The sequence below is a fragment of the Belonocnema kinseyi genome, chromosome 1 (genome assembly GCF_010883055.1).
Source record: "Belonocnema kinseyi isolate 2016_QV_RU_SX_M_011 chromosome 1, B_treatae_v1, whole genome shotgun sequence".
In the NCBI taxonomy this organism is placed as follows: Eukaryota; Metazoa; Arthropoda; class Insecta; order Hymenoptera; family Cynipidae; genus Belonocnema; species Belonocnema kinseyi.
In genome coordinates this window covers 80,087,638-80,108,021 of record NC_046657.1, presented here as the reverse complement: position 1 = coordinate 80,108,021, position 20,384 = coordinate 80,087,638, and the positions used below count along the sequence as shown (strand labels likewise).

The window sequence follows — 20,384 nt, the reverse complement described above, 5'->3', positions numbered from 1 at the left end:
TTTAAATTAACTCGTATCCAACGATAAAGAAAGTTTCTTCTTTATCGACTGAGATTATAAAATCAACGAGTTTAATCGACGGCAATACGCAAGCCGTCACACGAGTCTTAAAATTTTAAAATGTTCCTAGTTTCTGAATAAATAAACAAGGCACTATTTTCTCCTAATAATTATGTGTAAGCATTATTTATTACGAATGTGATAAACAAATAAAAAAGAGACAGAAGACTGAAAAGCAAAATTAATTAACTTTGAATAGACTTTGACGTTTTACGCACGAGCTTAACGTCAAAACATGCCAAGAAATTTGTTTATATTTTGTTTGTTATTAATCGCGAATTGTATAAGTGGTTCTGAGGATTCGGAATTCTGTGTAAAGCCTGACGGAGTTGAGGTTGAATCTAAAAAATGCCTGGCTACAAGTAATTTTTCGAAAAAAAGGTTAGTGGCAGATTTTATATACATGTACCAAAAGTTTATACTTAATTGTTATTAATATAGTCTTGATATTAAAAAGAAAACAGGTTCTTTTATTACATATTCATTGTATTTTAATAGCTATATTTATGTTTAGAAGGTTATAAAAAAAAAACTTCAAATATAATACTAACCTCTTTTTTTTAACCTGAAAATTTCACTCGGTTTTCCGGATAAATAATATTTTTTTAATAACAAACAATTATTGCTTCGGAATTCTCTTTCTGTATTTTCGGAAATGTAATTTTGAAGCGCCTCACCATTTTTGTGATAAAAATATTAAAGAATAAAATTTTATAGCCAGAAGTAAATTTTTGCGCGGGAAATTTCAAGGTGCAAATTTCTTTCGAATATATTATTATTTAAGAAATTCATTATTCCAGATATATTCTTTACGATGTAAATCCTCCTGAGGGATTTAATCTCAGAAGAGATGTTTACGTTCGTGTTGCAGTTTTCGTTAAAAAATTGTTGGAAGAAAATGGAGAATTTGACTGGAATTTAGTTTTACCTCCGTGGGGTAACTAATTGGAGATAATTTAATTTTATGATCAATTTAGTAATAATATTTTCTAAAAAACATGTAATTTTTAAATATAAAATAAGATTTTTTTCTCATATTGATATTTTTAATAATTATTTTATTTTATATTGAAATTAAATTATTAACCATTTACAAAACGAACAAATATGTTTATTTGAATTTTATTTTTTTGAAGGAAATTTGTATCACTGGAGGAGTAAAAATATCGGTTCACAAGTTGGACTTCCTTGGGGACTTTTCTTTGACGTTTCCAGTCTCCGGAAATATATTCCAGTTTTGGAAATGTACGATTTCATGAAAGGTATTATAAAAAAATCAAAATCTCAAAGATTTTATTTAAAGCTATCTTAAAGAAATTATATTTATCAGGGAATATTTTTTAAATCGAAATTCAAAATTCGTTTTTTTTTTTAATTCGTTGTTGAAAATTAACCGTTTTGCAGAAAATTCGTTCTTTTTATAGAAAATTAATCTTCTTGATTGAAAATTTATGCATTCCAGTTGAATATTTATTAATTTAAAAATCTTTCTTAGTTAAAAATTAAATCATGTTGAAACAGGTATTTCTTGGTTGATCTCAACTGTTTTTTTTTATCAAAAGTTACAATCTTTATTTGTTAAAATATCAACTACTACATTTTTTGTTTAGAATTAATCTTTTTTCGAATGAAATTTTAATTAATTGGTGGAAAATCGAACTCCTTTGTCGAAAATTAATTTTTTAAATTAAAGATTCATCATTTTAATTGAAAACTCATCTCTTTGGTTGAAAATTTATTTTCTTTTGGTTAAAAAATATATTCTTTTAATTCAAAACTATTTTTTGATAGAAAATATTATTCTTGTTTGAAAACTCAAGTATTCCAGTTAATTATTGGTCATATTACTTGAAAATTATTCTGCTTTTATCAAAATAAAACAACTTTGATTGTTTTTGTGGGAATTAATTTTTTTAACTGAAAATTTAACTATTCCTTTTTCAAAAATTCAAAAATTTGGTTGGATGTCGACCTTTTTTAGTTTAAAACTTATCTCCTTAGTTTAAAATGTCATTATTTAGTTGGAAATTCATCTTTTTTTGGTAGACAATAAACTTCTTTTCTGAAAATTAATTTTTTTCTTTGAGAATGCATCATTTTGGTGGAAAAGTCCTGTTTAACTAAAAATTTAAATATTCTATTTTTGATTGAAACCTGATATTTTTTTGTTAAAAGTGCAACTATTTGATCCAAAAAATATTTTTTAGTTGAAAATTTATGTATTTAGTTGAAAAAACGTATTTTCTGGTAGAATATTAATCATCCTTTTTGAAAATTTCTTTTCTTTTCTCAAAATGCATCTCTTTTTTTTTTTGAAAACTCAAATACTCAATTTAAATATTCATTATTTTAGTCAAAAATTCATATTTTCGGTTTACAGTTCATCTATTCCGTTAAAAATTCAGGTATTTTGTTTAAAAAATCTTTTTTTTTATAAAATTCATTTTCTTTTCTAAAAATGAATCTTTTTCTTTGAAAATTCATCTTTTTGGTTAAAAATAAATTATTTGATCGAAAGTTGAACTCCTTTATTAAATTTTTTTTCTTTTTTTTTTAATCTCATCTGAACATGTATAATTTTAGTTGGAAATTTATCGCTCTAATTGACAGTTTTTTTTATTTAAGTGAGAAATAATTTTTTTAACTCAAAAAATAACAATTCCGTATTTTCTTCAAATTTATTTCTTAGTTCCAAATTTCATCTATTTGGTTGGATATTTATTTTTTTTTTTTTAATCTTCTTTTTTGATAGAACATTAATCTTCTTATTTGAAAATTCATCTTTTTGGTTGAAAATTCAAATATTCCAGTTAATTATTTATCATTTTTGTTAAAAATTTCTCTTTTTGTTTTAAAATTTAACTATTCTACTTTAAGATTCCTCATTTTAGTTGAAAATTGTTTTTTTTTCGTTTCCATGAAAAATTAATTTGTTTAACTGAAAATTTAACTGTACCATTTTTTTATATTAATTTCTCAGTTCAATATGCAACGTTTTGGTTGAATTTATTATTTTAGTCGAAAATTCATGTTTCGCTTAAAAATTGAGCTTTTTGTTTCAAATTTTATATACTCCAGTTAAATATTTATAATTTTCTTTGAAAATTTATCATCATTTTAGTCGAAAATTCATTACTTTGATGGTCATTTTTTTTGCTGTGGTGGAAAATTAATTTTTTTTCGTTGAAAATTTAAGTATTCTATTTTCAAAAATTCAAAACTTTGGTTGAAAGTCGACCTTATTTAGTTTAAAATTTATTTCCTTAGTTGAAAAGGTAATTATTTAGTTGAAAATTCATCTTTTTAGGTAGTCAATAATCTTCTTTTCAGAAAATTAATTTTTTTCTTTGAGAATTCATCATTTTGGTGGAAAATTTATGTATTTTGTTGAAAAATCGTATTTTTTGTAAAATATTAATCATCTTGTTTGAAAATTTCTTTTCTTTTCTCAAAATTCATCTTTTTTTTTTTTTTTTTTGAAAACTCAAATATTCATTATTTTAGACAAAAGTTCATATTTTGGTTTGCAGTTCATCTATTCCGTTAAAAATTTAGGTATTTTGTTTAAAAAATCTTCTTTTTTTGTATAAAATTCATTTTCTGCTCTAAAAATGAATCTTTTTCCTTTAAAAATTCATCTTTTTGGTTAAAAATAAATTATTTGCTCGAAAGTTAAACTCTTTATTAAAGTTTCTTCTGTTTGTTTTATAATTCATTTGAAGATGCACAATTTTAGTTGAAAATTTATCGCTTTAATTGACACCTTTTTTTTATTTCGGTGTAAAATAATTTTTTTAACTCAAAAATTAACGATTCCATTTTTTTTATGTTTCCATGTTTTTAAAAATCTTTTTTTAATCTTTTTGGTTCAAAATTCAAGTATTCCAGTTAATTATTTATCATTTTTGTTAAAATTTCTCTTTTTGGTTAAAAATGTAACTATTCCACTTTAAGATTCCTCATTTTAGTTGAAAATTGTTTTATTTTATTTAATTTTTGTTTCGGTGAAAAATTAATTTTCTTAACTGAAAATTTAACTATTCCCTTTTTTATATTCATTTTTCAGTTCAATATGCAACGTTCTGGTTGAATTTATTATTTTAGCCGAAAATTCATATTTTGGTTAAAAATTAAGCTTTTTGGTTCCAAATTTTTTAGATTTCAGTTAAATATCTATAATTTTCTTTCAAAATTAATCATCATTTTAGGCGAAAATTCATTACTTTGATTGCATTTTTTTTTTTGCTCTGGTGGAAAATTAATTTTTCTGCTTAAAATTGAACTATTACATTTTTTGATTATGTTTTTTTCAAAATTCAACTATTTTATTGAAAATTCATCTTTCTTAGTAGAAAATTAAACGGTTTGGTTGAAATTTTATGTTTGTTTTTTTTCTTCTTACAAATCGACTTTTTTATAGAAGATTCATCTTTTTGGTTGAAATTTCTTTATTTTGGTTTGAAATTGAACTATTCCAGTTAAAGATTCCTCATTTTAGTGGAAAATAGTTGTTTTTTTTCAATGTAAAATTAATTTTGTTTAACTGAAAACTTAACTATTCCATTTTGTTAAATTGATTTTTTTGTTACAAAATACAACTATTTGGTTGGAAATTCATCTTTTTTAGTTAAAAAGTCATATGTTTAATTGATCATTTTAGGTAAAATTTAATTTTCCTGTCTGAAAATTTATCTGTCGCGTTGCAATTTCAAGCATTTCAGTTAATTAATAAGTTATTGCAAAATTATTAATTTATTTACTTTTATTTAAATGAAACTACTTAGTGAAAAGATAAACTCTTTTGTTAAAAATCCACCTGTTTGGTTCAAAATGCATATATTGCAGGTGAAGATTCATAATTTTAGTTGAAAATTCATCTCTTTGATTTAATTTGTTTTCGGGGAAAATTACTTTTTTCTAACTGAAAATTTAACTATTCCATTTTTGCTTTGAAAACTGCCCTGTTTAGTGTAAAATTAAACTATTTGGTTTAAAAATCATCCTTCTTAGTTGAAAATTCATATAGTTTGTTGAAAAATCGTCCTTTTTGTTTGAAAATTAATCTTTTTGATTAAAAAATCCTATTATCGGTTTAAGAATTCATCTATCATTTTCAAAATGCAATATTTTTAGTTGAAAAGTTAGGCATTTGAATTAGTTTAATTTAAATTTCATACATTACCTAAATTAATTTGATCTAAATTTGCACTGCTTTTTAAGCATAAGAGGGAAAAAATTTCTTTTACCATTTTTTTCTTCAAATTTATAGTTTATAGAGACAAATTAAAAAAAATATCTTTTTAGTATTTTTTAATTATTTAATTCTTCGATACAGTGCTAATATATTTAAGAATATCTTGTAATATAATTTGTCAAAGTTTTCTAAATGAAACGTATTAATTAAATTCCTAGAAACTGAAAAAAATGTATAATTAGCTCGAAAAACTGTATACATATTCTGAGTCGATTATTCTTAAAAATTCGAAATATTTGAATGGCTCTCTAAATAGCAAAAATTCCTAGGATTTTAAAGATTTTAAGACATTTAAAAAATTTCCAAAGAATTTAAAGAAATTTCGTTTCAAAACATTTTAGAAATCTTAATATTTAAAAATGTTATGTTATGGATTTTTAAATTTGAGAGAAATCTAATTAATAATTTTGATTTAATTGATGTCCAAGGAATTTTAATTGCTACTTTTTTTAATTTGAATGGATATATTGTAGTGTACAATTTTTTATAACAAGAGTTTCCTTCTTTTCTAAATGTGAAAATAAATATTTAATCCTTCCCAATTTTTTTATTTTTTGCGAAAAAATTACTCTCTTTCTTCTTTTTTTAAGCTCTTTTTGTACTGCGATCTCTGTTTTGATAAATTTCCTTAATCAATTTATTCAAAGAAGTATTTAATTTTTAGAATATCCTTCAATTGGGGGAGAAATTTCTCTAGATATTGTTTACGTTTTACAAAACGACGAAGAAATGTTTAAAACCGGAAAATTTAAGGACAAAAACGAAATTGCCGACTGTGCAAAAGGAAAAGTTCGGTATGAAAAAATCGGAAAAAACAAATTCACTGGTAATTTTTGGGGATATTTGAACATCACTGCTCGTGACGTAAAATGTTTGACTTTTCAAGGAACCACTTCTGGTTTGACAAAAAATCTGCAACCTATTTTTAGGTAAATAATAATATTTAATTTGTATTCTACAAAGAACAGTTCAATTTCGCATTTAAAATAATAATCAAAATAATTAATAATACAATATAATTAATTATTTATATAATAATTAAAATAGTTTTATTACTAGATGCATTTTTCATTAATAATTTAATTTTACTGAATAATTTGAATTTGTTTGTAATTCATTATTTATTTTATTCAATATTTTGTATTTACAAATTTAATTCTATTTTCAGATCCGTTGTTTTTGATCACATGGAAATTGCGCTCCATGATTTTTACGGTTCCAAAGATTATTGGACCGCAAGGAGAAGTATGAGATATAATCAGGAACTTTATGAAATTGCAAATGAGTTTAGAAAAAATAAACTAAATTCTGCTGACCTTTCTGATAAAACTGAGAGGCCAACTGATTGGAAAAAGGAAAAAGTATTTAGTATTTTTTTCATTTTGAGGGAAAAAATAATTTTTTAATAAAAGAAATAAAAATTTCTATTAACTATTAAAAGAAAATAATCTAAAAAAAATAAGACAGTTTAAAAGCAATTAAGGAATTTTATAAGTTTGGAGGAAATAAAAAAAATGTGATCATTTTCGGGAATCTTTTCAAGTTTTAAAATATTTGTTTTCTCTTTAAAACCTCTTTAATTCCTGAAACTTTTTTAAAATGTCTCGAGTTTTTCTTAAAATTTTGCAAAATCATTCATAAATAACTTTTTTTTGTTTTGAAATTATCTTTAAAATTTATTTTTTCAAATCCACAAATTATTTCAAGTTTTCCCAGGAATTTTAAGAAATTTCTTTTTTCTTAAAGCCTTTCAAAGCTTTTAATTAGACAAGTTGCCTTACAAATTTTCAAATTCTTCTTTGACAATTTTGAAGTTCTTTTGAAATTTTTTGAAATCATTTTAAATATTCTCTTAAAATTAATTTTTTGAAATAAAAATAATGTATTATGCCTACATTTTGTTATTCTTGAAAAACTTCTAAATGTTTTACAATATTTAAAAAATTCATTGTTTTAACTTTTTTTTAAATCTTTTCATTCTTATCATTATTTTTAATTTTTGTTTAAATTTCTAAATATCCATGAAAATGAATCGAATTATTTCTAAAATTTTTTAATTTGCTTCAAAATCTTCTTATTCTGTTCCAAAATTTTAGCAACATCATTTTAAATTGTTCGAAATATTATAATTAAAAATTTAGTTTTCCTGAAATATTTGTAAATCCTACAAAATTAAACAAATTTTCTGAAAATCTTCCTGATCTTTTTCGAAACATTTTTAAATCTTTAAAACTTCAAAGTATCATTTTAACATAAAACGTAAACCATTTTCCTTTTCAAAAAATTAAAAACAAAAAACATTAATTTCTCCAAATCTTTCGAAATTATTAAAAAATTTATAATTTTTTTTTTAATTCTTCAAAATAAGTTTTGGGCAATACTTTAATTTTTATTATCACGTGAAAAATGTGAACAAGTATTTGTAAAATTTTAAGAACAGAATTTTTTCCGAATATTAAATAATAATTTAAAACTAAAATTTTCTCTTTTATCAATAATTTTCAGAAACATTGTGAAATAAATTTCATGATGAAATAAAAGTTTTATTCAGGGAAAAAATCATTTTTAATACAAAATAAATATTTCGAATAACTATTTTTTCAGTTTTAATTGTTTTTAAGATTATACAAATATGATTTTCTTAAAGTTCTTGAGAAAATTACAAAATATTTTTGAAAATTTCAGGTATGACAAATTAAAATCTTAACAAAAAAGTACATTTTAAACCAAATAGTTATATTTTTAAACAAAAATTATGAATTCTCAACAAAAAATAGTGATTATTTCGATGAAAAAAGATTTTTATTTTTCATCGAAAACAATTAAATTTATCCAAAAAGATTAATTTTCTACAGAACAGTTAAATTATCAACGAAAAAATATATATTTTTCGAACAGTTGTATTTTTGGCGAAAAAATTTAATATTTGCAAAAAGAGGAGAATTTTTTACAAAATAGTTTAACTTTTAAGCTGGAAAATACGAAATGTCATTTAGAAAAAGTTAATTTTTAACCAAATTGTTGTAATTTTCACAAAATACAAAAATTTACTACCAAGAAGATTAATTTTCAAACCAAAAAGACGAATTTTCAACCAAAAAGATTTTTCACTTTAAAAAAAATCCTAAGCAAATTATGATTCAAAGAGAAAAATAATTTTTAATATAAAATAACAAATTTATTTTTCAAACTTTTGTGTTTCCTTGCTTCTAAAATTATGTAAATATGATTTTTTTTAGGTTTCTTAAGAAAATTCGTTTAGAATTTTTTTTAAATATGTGTCTAAACTTTAAAAATTTCAAAAAAAAAATTTAATTTTTAAAAATCGTTTCAAATATTCCTTCGAAATTTGATTACCTTATAAACTTCCAAAATCTTTAAAAGCGTCGAAATTTTATTTCCAAATCATCCAAAATTGAGATTTTGTTTAAAGTTTTTTGAAATCTTCTTAAATTTTAAACAATCGTTTAAAATTAAAAAAAAAAATAGTAAGTTTTAAAATGATTGAAATTTTTCCGAACATTTTGAAAAAGTTCGACAAAATTAAAAAAACTTCCTTAAAATTTTCCAGATTTTCCTTGACAATTTTCAAAATAGTTTTTAGTGTTTTCAAATGTTTTTAAAACTTCTCTTAGAATAAATTTTGGTAGATAAAAAAAATGGTTTAAAATTTTTCCAGAAATCGGAAGACAATATTTTTATTCTCTTGAAGCCTATCAAAATTCTTAAAGATCTTCTAAATTTTGTTTTCGAAATCTACAATGATCATTATTTTTTTTAATAAATGAAAGGTTTTTAAATATTTAAAAATATTCTCTGTAAAATTAGTTTTTAAATCTTGAAACCTTTCAAACTCTTTTTAAGAAACTTCCAGATTTTATTCCAAACTCTTGAAGAAGCCGCGTTTTGTTTCAAATTTTAAAAACTCTTTTTAAATTTTAAATATATTTGAAATTTATTAAAAGCTTCCAAATATTTTTTTAAATACCTCGAAGTTTTCATAACAATTTGAAAAAGTTCCGCAAAATTAAGAAAATCTTCCAGATTTTTTTGTTGACAATTTTAAAAATCTTTTGGAATGCTTTGAAAATCTTCTCAAATTCTCTTGAAACCTTACAAAATTCTTTAAGAGTTTCTTAATTTTTTCTTATGATTCTTCAAAAATATACAGTTTATTTTAAATTTGTTGAAATCTTTTAAATTACAAATTATTATTTTTTTATCATTTCAAAACATCTAAATATCTCTTAAACTTATTCGAATTTTTTCAAAAAATTTTTTTGGAATTTTAACAAACAAATTTTATTACATTAAAACTTTTGACAATTCTTAAAACGCTAAAAATGTTATTTCGAAATCTTCAAAAATCTACATTTTGTTTAAAAAAAATTTAATATTTAAAACTTTTAAATTATTTTGGAATATGTTTAAAACTTTTGAAATATCTTTTGATATAATTTATAATTGTCCTACCTTATTTTTATATTCTAAAAGAATTAAAAAATACTTAAAATCAAAGATAATAATGACGATGTTGTAAGTTTTTGTCCATAATTAAATTTTGTCATCTCTTTGAAAGTGTCAAAATTTTTACATTTAATTAATTAAAAAATAAATAAAAAAAACACAATTAAAATTTTCTCTCCTATGAATAATTTATGAATAATTTACCAGTTTAATTTTCTCTTTTAAAAATAAATTTTTAGAATAAAAATTCCACATTTGGAATTTGCGATATAACTCTTTCAATTTCTTTACCTAATTATATTTGATTTTAATTTATGTTTTTAAGATATCTAGTTTATTTAGATAAATTTTACAGGGTAGAAGAAGTGCACTAGGTGGCTCATATTTGGCCCTCCATTTAAGAAGACGAGATTTTCTTATTGGAAGATCAGAATCCGTTCCTACAATTGAAAATGCCGCTCTTCAATTGAAGAAAAAATTGGAGGAACTAAAACTCAAGACTATTTTCGTAGCAACCGATGCTGAAAATGAAGGTAAATTAAAATTTAGGAAATTAGGTTTAGAATAATTCAAAATTTACATACCTTTTGAACGTCCAACGCCTAAATTTAATGACGAAATTGTTGGAAATAATTTATTTTTTTAAATTTAAATTTGAAAGGATAAATTTTATACAAATTGCTCTCAAATATATATATTTAAATTTTAAAAAGATATAAATTCATTTATTTTGGTTGATTATATAATTTTTGTTGAAAATTTATATATTTGTTGGAGAATCGTCTTTTTAGTAAAAAATTAATCTTCCTTGAGAATTCATTTTTTAATTGAAAATTCATGTATTCGAGTCAAATATTTATAATTTTAGTTGAAAATTCATCCTTTTTTTTAAATTCAAGTATTGCAGTTGAATATTCAACACTTTAGTTGAAAATTCATTGTTTTAAATTGAAAATAAAAGTACTTGGCTTAAATTTAAACTCTTTTTTTACAAATTAATCCTTTTTGTTCAAAATTGATCTACTCCAGTTAAAGATTAATCATTTGAGTTCAAAATTCATCACTGTGATAGAGTTTTTTTGTGGAAAATGAATCTTTTTGATTGAAAATTCACGTTTTCCAGTCAAATGTTCACCATTTTTGCGAAAAATGCATTCGTTTGATTAAAAATTAATTTTTTCAACTAAAAATTTAAATTTTCTTCTTTAGTTAAAAATTTAACTATTTCGTTTAAAGCTCATGTATTTTATTGAAAAATCCTATTTTTGGTATACAATTAATCTTCTTGTATACAAATTCATCTTTTTTATTGAAAATTTATTTATTTCAGCTAAATATTCATCATTTTAATTGAAAATTATTGAATTTCAGGTCAAGATTAATCGGTTAGTTAAAAAATCATGACTTTGTTAGAAATTTTTTTGTGTGGAAAATTAATTTTTTGAACTGCTGATTTAACTTTTCCACTTTTGATTAAAAAATTATCTCTTTTTCTGTTGAAAAATATTAATTTTAGGTGCAATTTAATCTTCTCCTTTGAAAATTTAATTTTTTGGTTAAAAATTAAATGCAGAGATTCATCATTTCAGTTAAAAATTAATCAGTTTGGTTGAATTTTTTTCTACTGAAAATTTAATTATTCTATTTTTAGTTAAAATTGATCTTTTGAGTTCAAAGTTCAACTATTTAGTTAAAAAATTGGTCTTTTTTAGTAGAAAATTAAATTATTTTATTGAAAATTTATTTAATTTGTTGAAAAATCGTCTTTTGAATAGAAAATTATTCTTCTTGTTTGTAATTTCATCTTTTCAGTTGAAAATTCATGCATTCCAGTTAAATATTGACCAATTTAGTGAAAAATTTATCCGTTTAATTGAAAATTAATTTTTGTAACTAAAAATTTTAATTTAAATTGTTTTTCTGTAATTGAAAATTCAACTATTTCGTTTAAAACACATGTATTTTATTTGTAAAAAACATTATTTTTCGTATAAAACTAATCTTCTTGTTTGAAAATTCATCTTTATGATTAAAAATTTATTTCAGCTAAATATTTATCATTTTGATTGAGAATTAATCTATTGCAGGTAAAGATTCATAATTTTAGTTGAAAGTTTATCACTTTGTTAGACATTTTTTTTATGGAAAATTAATTTTTTATTTGTAAATTTAACCGTTCCATTTTTGGTTAACATCTTAAATCTTTTTTTTAATTTTCTATTTAGGTAAAGTTTAAATTAATTAAAATTAAATTTATTTAGGTGAGATTTATCATTGCAGATGAAAATTTATCAGTTTGGTTCAATATTTTTGTACTAAAAATTTAACTATTCTATTTTTATTTCAAAATTGACCTTTTAGTTTAAACTTCAACTATTTCGTTGAAAAATTGTCCTTTTTAGTTAAAAATTCAATCTTTTAGTTGAAAATTCAATTATTTAGTTGAAAATTTATTTAATTTGTTGAAAAATCGCCTTTTTAGTAGAAAATCATTCTTGTTGTTTGTAATTTCATCGTTTTGGTTGAAAATTAAATTATTCCAGTGACAAATCTTCATTATTTTAGTTGAAAATTGATCACTTTGTTACCAATTTTTGTGTGCGTAAAATTAATTTTTTTAACTATAAATTTAACTGTTACACTTTTGGTTGACAAATTAAATCCTTTTTTTTTTGTAAAAAATTTTATTTTTAGGTAAAATTTAAACTTTTTTTTTATTAATTAAAATTTAATTTATTTAAATGATATTTATCACTGCAGTTGAGAATTCATCAATTTGGTCGAATTTTTTTTTACTAAAAATTTAACTATTCTATTTTTAGTTGGAAATTGACCTTTTAGCTCAAACTTCAACTATTTGGTTGACAAATTTGTTTTTTTTTTTAAATTAAAAATTCAATCATGTCGTTGAAAATTCAATTATTTGTTAAAAATCTATTTAATGAGTTGAAAAATTGAAAATTCATCGCTTTGTTATCAATCTTTTTTGTGACGAAAATTAATTTTTTTAACGATCGATTTAACTGTTCCATTTTTGGTTAACAAAAATAAATTTTATTTAATGTTCCTTTTAGGTAAAATTTAAATTAATTAAAAAAATTAATTAAAATTAAATTTATTTAGGTGAAATTTATCATTGCAGGTACAAATTTATCAGTTTGGTTGAATTTTTTGGTACTGAAAATTTAACCATGCTATTTTTAGTTAAAAATTTATTTTTTAGTTCGAAATTAAAATATTGAGTTTAAAGTTTGTCTTTTTTAGTTCAGAGTTGAATACATTTTTTGAAAATTTATTTAATTTGTTGAAAAATCGTCTTTTTAATAGAAAATTAATCTTGTTTGTAATTTCATCTTTTCGGTTGAAAACACATGTATCACAGTTAAATAATGACCAATTAAGTGAAAAATTCATCCGTTTAATTGAAAATTAATTTTTGTGTTTAAGCATTTTAATTTAAATTGTCTTTTTTTAGTTGAAAATTCAACTATTTCATTTAAAACGCATGTATTTTATTTGGAAAAAAAACATTCTTTTTCGTATTAAACTAATCTTCTTGTTTGAAAATCCATCTTTATGATTGATAATTCATTTATTCCAGATAAATATTCATCTTTTTAATTGAGAATTAATCTATTGCAGGTGAAGATTCATCATTTTAGTTGAAAATTTATCACTTTGTTAGACATTTTTTTTGTATGGAAAATTAATTTTTTTATTTGTAAATTTAACCGTTCCATTTTTGTTTAACATATTAATTTTTTCATTAAATTTCCATTCAGGAAAAATTTTAATTAATTATAAAAATTTAATTAAAATTTAATTTATTCAGGTGAGATTTATCATTGCAGGTACAAATTTATCAGTTTGGTTGAATTTTTTTGTACAAAAAATTTAACTATTCTATTTTTAGTTGAAAATTGACCTTTTAGTTCAAACTTCAACTATTTAGTTGACAAGTTGTCTTTTTTAGTTAAAAATTCAATCAGGTAGTTGAAAATTCAATTATTTTGTTGATAATTTATTTAATTCGATGAAAAATTGTCTTTTTATTAGAAAATTAATCTTCTTGTTTGTAAATTCTTTTTTTTTTTTTTGAAAATTCATGTATTCCAGTTAAATATTCATCATTTCAGCGGAAAATTCATTCGTTTGATTAAAAATTATTTTTTGTAACTAAAAATTCAAATTTAAATTGTCCTTTTTAGTTGAAAATTTAACTATTTTGTTTAAAACTTATATATTTCATTAAAAAATTCTATTTTTTATACAAAATTAATCTTCTTGTTTAAAAAAACATCTTCCTGATTGAAAATTCATTTATTTTAGCTAGATATTCATCATTTTAGTTGAGAATTAATCTATTACATGTGACGATTCATAATTTTATTTGAAAATTCATCGCTTGGTTATACATTTTTTTGTGTGCAAAATTAATTTTTTTAATTGTCAATTTAACTGTTCCATTTTTGGTTAACAAATTAAAGCCTTATTTTGTAAAAAAAATTATTTTTAGGTAAAATTTAAATCAATTAAAAAAAATGTATTTCAATTTGGTCGAATTTTTTTTTACTGAAAATTTAACTATTGTATTTTGAGTTAAAAATTAACCTTTTGGTTCAAACTTTAACTATTTAGTTGACATATTTTCTTTTTTATTTGAAATTTCAATTACTTTGTTGAAAATTTATTTAATTTGTTGAAAAATTGTCTTTTCAGTAGAAAATTAATCTTTTGTTTGTAATTTCATCTTTTCGATTGACAATTTATTTATTCCAGCTAAATATTCATCATATTAGTTGAGAATTAATCTAAGGCAGGTGAAGATTTCTATTTTTAGTTGAAAATTCATCGCTTTATTATACATTTTTTTTGGTTGAATTTTCTTAACTTTCAATTTAACTCTTCCATTTTTTGTTAACAAATTATGTCTTTTTTGTGGTGGAAAAATGTTTTTTTTTTAATTAAATTAATTAAAGAAAATCTAACTAAAAATACAATTAATATTTTATTTATTTAGGTAAGATTTATCATTGCAGTAAAAAATTCATCAGTTTGTTCGAATTTTTTCACTGAAAATTTAACTATGCTCAGGGTGGCCGCTGGGCCGGGAAACCGGAAAATGACAGTGAATTTTTTTTGACCGGGAATTTTACAGATTTGTAGAAGAAAAATCTGTGCACGTTCGATTTCAACAGTTTATAAATAATTAGTTAAATTTTTATGTTTTAAAATTATACTATTATTTAGCTTACAACGCGTATTTCAAAATTTTCTGGACTGTAAAGATTTTACATTTAAAATTTTTATTTCGAAGCTTACATTTTTTATTTAAAAAATTGTTAAATGCGTGTGACTGAAAGTTTATAAACGGTTTTTAACTTGAAAATAATTTCATACCAAAAAGACGAATTTTCAAAAAACATGTTGAATTGTGAATCAAAAAGATTTTTCACTCAAAAAAAAATCCTGAGGAAATTATGATTTAAAGAGAAAAATAATTTTTAATATAAAATAACAAAATTATTTTTCAAGTTTTTGTGTTTCCTTGCTAATAAATTTATGTAAATATGATTTTCCTAGGTTTCTCAAGAAAATTCGCTTCAAAATTTTTTTTAAATATTTGATTAAGCTTGATTGAAAATTAATTTTGTCAACTAAAAATTCTAATTTAAATTGTCTTTCTTAGTAGAAAATTCAACTTTTTCCTTTCAAAGTCACGTATTTTATTAAAATCCTTTTTCTTTTTGTAGAAAATTAATCTTATTCTTTGAAAATTCATCTTTTAGATTGAAAATTCAAGTTTTTCAATTAAATATTCAAAATTTTAATTAAAAATTAATATTTTTGGTTGAAAATAATTTGTTTTTTAACTGAAGATTTAGCTTTTTCATTGGAAAGTGATGTATTTGATTGAAAAATTGTATATTTTGGATCAAAAAGTAATCCTCTGGTTTGAAAATTCATGTATTGCAGTTAAATATTCATTATTTTTATTAAAAATTGATGTTTTTGGTTTAAAATTCATCTATTCTAGTTGAAAATGCATCTTATATTTTTAAAAATACATTCGTTTGATTGAAAATTAATTTTTTTAATGAAAATTCCACTATTCCTTTTTTTATTGAAAATTGATCTTTTCCGTTTAAAGTTTAAACATTTGGTTGAAAATTTGTTCGTTTCTTTATTTGGTTAAAAATTCAACTATTTCGTTGAAAAATTCATCTATTTTATTGGAAATTTTTTTTTGTAGAAAAATAATCTTCTTGTTTGTAATTTCCTTTTTTAGTTGAAAATTCATGTGTACCAGTTAAATTTTCAGAATTTCAGTAGAAAATTAAACTTTTTACTTTCAGTCATGTATTTTATTGAAAAATCCTTTTTTTGTAGAAAATTAATCTTATTCTTTGAAAATTAATCTTTTTGGTTGAAAATAAATTTTTTTAACTGAAGATTTAGCTATTTTATTGAAAAATTGTATTCTTTTGGTGGGAAATAATCTTCATGAAGCCTTTTTTTCTTTCCTCTCTTTTATTTTGTTATTTCAATTTGAATGGAGGAATTGGACCTTGTTTTATTTAAATTTGATGGTCAGATTATTGGTTTTAAAAGAATTAATCTTTTTAATATTTAAGAATTTCGTAGGTAAATTATAAACCAATATTTTAAAACTGATTTTTTAAAATCATTTTTCCAATTTACTTGAATTTCTCATATCGTTTTGAATTTTTTTTTTTTGCTACACGTTTTTCAGAATACGAAGAGCTGAAAAAATACCTGGAGGATTATATTATCACTAAATTTATTCCTTCGGAATATGTGAGAAATAAATTTAAGGACGGAGGAATCGCAATTATCGATCAAATTATCTGTTCTTATGCAAGGTATTTTCTTTAATTATTATATATTATTAATAATTTTATTTTATGCTGTTGATGGAATTTTTTCGAAAGCGTGCTTATTTTTTTTTAATTACAATATAAAATTGAATAATAATGATTCTTCATTCGAAAAAGTAGCACTATATTTGTGTATTGAACTATTGTTCTCAAAAATCTTTTTTTTGTTTTGAAATTAATTTTCTTAACTGATTTTTTTTTAAATTTGTTCGTTTTAGTATAAAATTAATCCTCTGGGTTGAAAATTCATCTTTTTTCTGGACAATTCGACTGTTTGGTTACGATTTTTTCTCTCTCATGGAAAAATCTTTTTTAGTTAAAAATTCAACCCTTTTCTTACAAAATAATTTTTTGGTTGAAGATTCATATATTTAATTGCAAACTACTCTTTTTCTTTGAAAAATGAGCTATTTAGTTGAAAAATCGTTTTTTCTTGGCTGAAACATAATTTTGTTTATAAAAATGTAACTACTTGAGTTGAAAATTTAACCATTTTGTTGGAAATTTTTTTTTTGTTGAAAATAAATTTGTTTGAACTGAATATGTAACTTTGCTAGTTGAGAATTCATCATTTTTGATTTATGAAAAATTGATTTTTTATGATTAATCAGTTTAATTCAAAGTTCTTATTTTTTTTAAACTGAAAATTGATCTTTTTAGTTAAAAATTATAGTAATTCAGTAAAATATTAATCATTTTAGTTAAAAATTCATTTCTTTGGTGAACAAATTTATTTTTTGTTCGTTTTTGAAAACACGTCTTTTTTGGTGGTTGAAAGTTCATTTTTTTGGTTAAAAATCCAACTATTCCCGTCCAAAATTAATCATTTTAGTTTAAAATACATTTTTTTATTAACAATTTTTCTTAACTAAAAATTTAATTCATTTTTTAAAGAAAATTGATCGTTTTAGTTCAAAATTTAACTACTTGGTTTAACATTTGTCTTTTATTTGAAAATTTTACTATTTCATCGAAAAATCGTATATTTTGTTGAAAAATCGTCTTTTTTTGGCAAGAAATTAATCTTATATTTTGTTAACTAAAAATTTATGTTTTTAATTAAAAATTATTCTACCTGGTTAAAAATTGTTTTTTCTTGATACAAAAATAATCTTTTAGTTTTTTTTTGTTAAAAATTCATCTATTCTAGTTAAATATTCATTATTTCTGTTAAAAATGTATTTTTTTCGTCTAAAATTCATCGCATTATTTGAAAATACAATTTTTTGTTTGAAAATTATTTCTTTTCAACTAATTCATTTTTTTAAATGAAAATTTATCGTTTTCGTTCAAAATTTAACAATTTGGTTTTAGATTTGTATTTTTTGTTTAACAATTCTATTATTTTATTATTCTATTATTATTGAAAAATCGTCCTTTTTGATCGAAAATCAATCTTCTTGATTGTAAATTAATTTTTTTTCAAATTTAAATTCACCCGTTTTGTTAAAAATTAATTTTTATAACTGAGAAGTTAAACTTAAATTGTAATTTATCGTTAAAAATTCAAGAAGTTCAGTTAAATATTCGTTATTTTGTTAAAAATTTATGTTTTTGGTTTAAAATTCATTTGTCCTAATTGAAAATACATTTTTTTATTTAAAAAATACATTCGGTTGGTTAAAAGTAAAGTTTTTAAGTGAAAATTCAACTATTGTATTTTTCATTTATCTGATTGAAAACTCGTCTTTTTTCATGTATGCCAGTTAAATTTTTAGAATTTCAGTTTAAAATTAATCTTTTTGTTGTTAAATTCATCTATTCCAGCTAAAAATTTATCATTTTTGTTGATAATGCATGCGTTTGGTTGAAAAAGAATTTTTTTATCCTGAAAAAATTAGCTTTAAATTTTTTTTAGTTGAAAATTCAAGTATTCCAGTTAAATATTCATTATTGTTGTTTTAAAAAATTAAGTTTTTTGGTTTAAAATTATATATCCTAATCGAAAATTTATCATTTTATTTAAAAAATAATTCGTTTGGCTGAAAATTAATTTTTTAACTGAAAATTTAACTATTCCATTTTTTATTGAAAATTGATCTTTTCAGTGCAAAGTTTAAACATTTGGTTAAAAATGTCTTACTTTTTTTGGTTAACAATTCAACTATTTCGTGGAAAAATTTATATATTTTATTGAAAAATCGTCTTTTTTGGTAGAAAATTAATCTTCATATTTGTAATTTATTTTTTGGTTGAAAATTCATGTATTTTAGTTAAATTTTCAGAATTTCAGTTGAAAATTAATCTTTTTGCTTTAAAAATCATCTATTCCAGCTAAAGATTCATCATTTTAGTTGAAAATGCATGCTTTTGTTTAAAATTTAATTTTGAAACTGAAAAAATTAGATTTACATTGTCTTTTTTAGTTAAAAATTCAAGTATTATAGTTAAATATGTATTATTTTTAATTAAAAATTTATTTTTTTGGTTTAAAATTAATCTAACCTAGTTGAAAATGCTTCTTTTTATTTAAAAAATACTTCCGTTTGGTTGAAAATTAATTTTTTAACTGAAAATTCAACTATTCCATTTTTTACTAAAAATTTATCTTCTTAGTTCAGTTGAACTGAGTGGTTTGAAAACTCTTTTATTGAAAAATCAACTACCTTTCAAAATGCATGTATTTGATTGGAAATTCGTTTTTTTTATATATATAAAATTCATAATCTTCTTGTTTAAAAATGCATCTTTCTGTTGAAAAATTAAGTATTCTAGTTAAATTTTCTTTATTTTAGTTAAAAATTCATCTTTTTGATTGAAAATAAAACTTGTTGGTCGAAAGTTAATTCTTTTGTTAAAAATTCATCTTAGTATTTTAAAATTGATCTATTCCAGTTAGAGAATCATCATTTTAGTTGAAAATTCATCATTTTGGTAGACATTTTTTTGTGTGGAAAATTATTTTTTCAACTGAAAATGTAACTATTCCATTTCTTGTTAAATCAAAAAAATCGTACTTATGAATTCAACTCTTTGATTAAAAATTTATTTAAAAAAAATTAAAATTAAGCTATTTTTTTTAGAATTGATGTATTTCGTTGAAAAATTACTTTTTGATAGAAAAATATTTTTGTTGTTGTTGAAAATCAAACTATTCTATTAAAAATTCAACTATCTTGTTAAAACTGCAATATTTTTACTTGAAAAGTAAGAAATTTTAAGGGGATTAAATTTAATTTAATATAGTACCCACGTTAATTTGACCTGAATATGCACTGATTTTTAAGTATAAGAAGATAAAATCTTTTTTTTTATTATTCAAGAAATAAATAATTCTATTTTTAGTATTTTTTAAATTCTTTCATTCCCTGGAAAATAAAAACGAGATTATTTATAATAAACTTGCGAAACTGTATAAATATTATTATTAATAATAGTAATAATAAGAAATCTTTATTAATTTCGTAAAAAGAAAGGAATTTTCGTATTATTTTTTACATTCTATAATACCTAAAAGTGCTTAAAAATTTATTTTTTACAGGTACTTTATTGGAACACATGAGTCAACTTTCACATTTAGAATTCAAGAGGACAGAGAAATAATTGGATTTCCTTCAAACACAACATTTAACCGACTTTGTGGAAAAGAAAAAAAATGTTCCCAAGGTGGAAAATGGGAAATTGTTTGGTAATTTTTAAGAATAAAATATTTTATATGAATTCACAGCGAGCAAAAATTATTATTACATGAAATAAAATAAAAC

General features: G+C 21.1%; 1 protein-coding gene across 1 annotated transcript; it reads left to right on the top strand.

Annotated features, from left to right (window-relative positions):
• The first annotated feature begins 81 nt into the window (after positions 1-81).
• On the top strand, positions 82-20,384 carry LOC117168356 (GDP-fucose protein O-fucosyltransferase 2). The gene is made up of 8 exons (XM_033353942.1): positions 82-441; positions 861-997; positions 1,197-1,322; positions 5,979-6,243; positions 6,483-6,675; positions 10,137-10,314; positions 16,536-16,665; positions 20,162-20,384. Exons 1-8 carry the CDS (start codon positions 296-298, stop codon positions 20,310-20,312), a joined length of 1,326 nt encoding a protein of 441 aa, XP_033209833.1. The 5' UTR covers positions 82-295; the 3' UTR covers positions 20,313-20,384.